Source organism: Octopus bimaculoides, chromosome 4, assembly GCF_001194135.2.
Source record: "Octopus bimaculoides isolate UCB-OBI-ISO-001 chromosome 4, ASM119413v2, whole genome shotgun sequence".
Taxonomy (NCBI): Eukaryota; Metazoa; Mollusca; class Cephalopoda; order Octopoda; family Octopodidae; genus Octopus; species Octopus bimaculoides.
This window is the reverse complement of record NC_068984.1, coordinates 121162856-121165721: the sequence shown is the minus strand read 5'-3', so window position 1 is coordinate 121165721 and position 2866 is coordinate 121162856. Positions and strand designations below refer to the sequence as shown.

The following is a 2866-nucleotide window of genomic DNA, read 5'->3' as shown; positions in this document are numbered from 1 at the left end:
TAGTTCATGCTGCGTCGTACTGTATAAAAAAAAAACGAGGTCACGTGATTGTAGAATATTCAATATGACCGGTTTTCACACCAGACATTTTGTAGAAAAGCGGAGTGAAGCAATTACGTCATAACTATGTTAAAATAAATTACCAAGCTGAAATGTTGATTATTCTCAAAGTCTATTTTGATGTCATTGAAGAACCATTCATGTATTGTATCTATATCGGGGTTATACGACGCATCACAACGCAGAGTTGCCGTTTCGTTTACATTAACTTCTGTGTTTTGCGGCTTTGCAGTTATAACTAATGCCTCTGAAATACATAAAAAACAAAACAAAAAAAAACAAAATAATATTTTATGAAGAAATCTTTGATCAAATATATAAATACTTTTTATAGATCAGTGTGGCTAAATGTTTGGTAATTGCGAATACATTATAATATTATGGTAACGAAGTACAATTGGTGAAATATAGTTTTAATGGGAAGGTTAGTATATTTGATCCCTAACTATTTGAATGCTATCGTACCACCTGTAGCTTTCATTTTTACGTAATCAGTATTATTTTTTGTAATACATACATACATACATACATACATACATACATACATACATACTGGGATATACAACACACTGCCTAAGTACCAATTTTGAAAAATTTGGGTTTTTCAAAACCTGATAGGAGAATGCTGATTCGAAGGCTACAAATCCATGTCATCACTGGAATTGTAAAAATTTGTAAAACTTTCCAGACGTTTATCATTTAAGTACATATGCGCATGTCTACTCGTACAGTTATATGCATGAGAAGACATACATAAAACAAAACATGCAAATATGTACATGCACTAACTCTAAATATTGCACATATACTCAAATACATGCAAAAATACCCTGCTGATGTTGTTGAAATTTATTAAACATTAAAATCTACTCCGCCCTGAATGCAATGAGTATTTGAATTTGTGAAAAATTGGAGCTCAAAAATTCAATAAAATTCAGAAATCGAAATTATAGGAAATTTCTTGCAACGTAAATTCATATAAAATTTCCGGACGGTCAAGCCTTTCATAATTGTTTTCTTTTAGTACGTTTAGTAACTGTTACATACCTAATTAATAAACAGCTTTCTCCACAATAATATAGAAGATAGATATATATGTATGTAGAAAAATGTATGTATTTGTATATATGCATGTGTATGTATATGTGTGTATTATATGTATGTATATATGTATGTATGTATGTATGCGTCCTTGTGTCTGTGCCTCCACCGCTTGAAAACCGGTATTAGTTTTTTTCACATACTAGTGACTGACTAATCAGTTCGGCAAAGAGTGCATTATAATAAATACTGGTGTTGATTTATTCGACTAACACCACAGAACGCTGCTCCAGCTTTGTTTGCAATCCAGTTACTGAAACAAGTAAAGAATTAAAAAAAGTGTATCCCTAACTAACATCTAAAAGGTGATCTGAACCTAGCACTGCAGAATAACAAAACACTCACGAGTTGTACTATTCTCTTGTCGTTTATAGTGTTGAGTTGTTAATACAGACTGAAGAAAATCACAGTTAGGTGGCAGTGCATTTATTGACAGTTCAATGAATTAGTTAAGGTTACAACGAACGAAGCACAAGTAATGAGACTTAAGTTATAAATTCTTGAATTAGAAATTTGAAACACTTCTAAACTTGACCAACCGTGGATTTTTTTCAACTAAGATAACATAAAGTATTTCAAATCTCTCAGTCGGCCAGTGACCGATCGTACTCTAGATGAATATAGATGTGAAGTTTCTTAATTGAGGAGGCAGGTCCTCGTTTGTTCACATGTTATGTATGTGAAGGAATTTATTGTAATACAAAATGACATAAACCTAGATATGTTACATATATTTAATTTACGAACAAATGTATGTACGAACACATCTATGTGGTCGATGGACAAGCTAAAAATGAGAACAAAATCTCTCTCAAATCTCACCCTATTGTTTTAAACAAGGTAAAAATCACATAATACAATGATTTCAAGGCAAAGTTGACTTCCATATGATAATTTAGTCTACTCATTTAGAGTGTACCTAAGGTCAAGTAACAGCAACAACATTTAATGTTATACGTAACTGCTACATAATCATCACCGTCAGCTCGAATCAGGACCAAGATAAAAATGAAAGGTAACCCGTTTTGATAGACTATGTGTACAAAAACATTTCTTGTACAAAAAATTTTGACGCATATTGCCTTAGGGTTTCCGTTTTTCCGAAGTAATATCCAAATAATTTATATCAGCAATGTAATTTTTCGTGTACACTGGCTGTCTCATAAAAGCGCGCGTGCATGTACTCAGCTTAGTGACAGAATATATAGCACAGAAACGATTCCATAATGCTTTTTCCCTGTGTCCACAGGAGAATTTGAATACTACACTGTAAGTTAGCAAAAACATACATAAATTATACATCGCTGAAAGCAGCAGAATCAATAGACATTCTAAAAACCAGGACGAACGTTGAATCTAAGGCATTGGTACCTGCCAACTCAAACGAGAATGGACAATGTGATGGTGACAGTTCAAATGGAAACATGTACCTGTTGTCATTGTCTTGACAGGTTTCAATTAATCACGCGAAAAGGTGTCCACTCGACACCAGGCCATAATTGATCGGAGGTGACAATCAATCTCTTCCATTTCCTCTATTTCTTTCCCCCTCCACCTCCCTCCGCTTTTTGCTCTTCTTTCCCTTTCCGCGTCTTCTACTTGAATATCCTTCTCCTTCTCGTTTTCTGGTCTTGTCGTCGTTGTCATAACGGCTTTTGTTGTCATCATCAATTTAGATTCCCATATATATATATATATATATATA

General features: G+C 33.5%; 1 protein-coding gene across 2 annotated transcripts in view; it reads right to left on the bottom strand.

Annotated features, from left to right (window-relative positions):
• LOC106868129 (contactin) overlaps positions 1 to 2866 on the bottom strand; it is a 76701-nt gene that overhangs the window by 25531 nt on the left and 48304 nt on the right. For both annotated transcript variants that reach the window (XM_052967403.1, XM_014913259.2), the window contains one exon: positions 144 to 307. In XM_052967403.1, coding sequence (XP_052823363.1) covers positions 144 to 307 — 164 coding nt within the window. The remainder of the gene's footprint in view (positions 1 to 143; positions 308 to 2866) is intronic.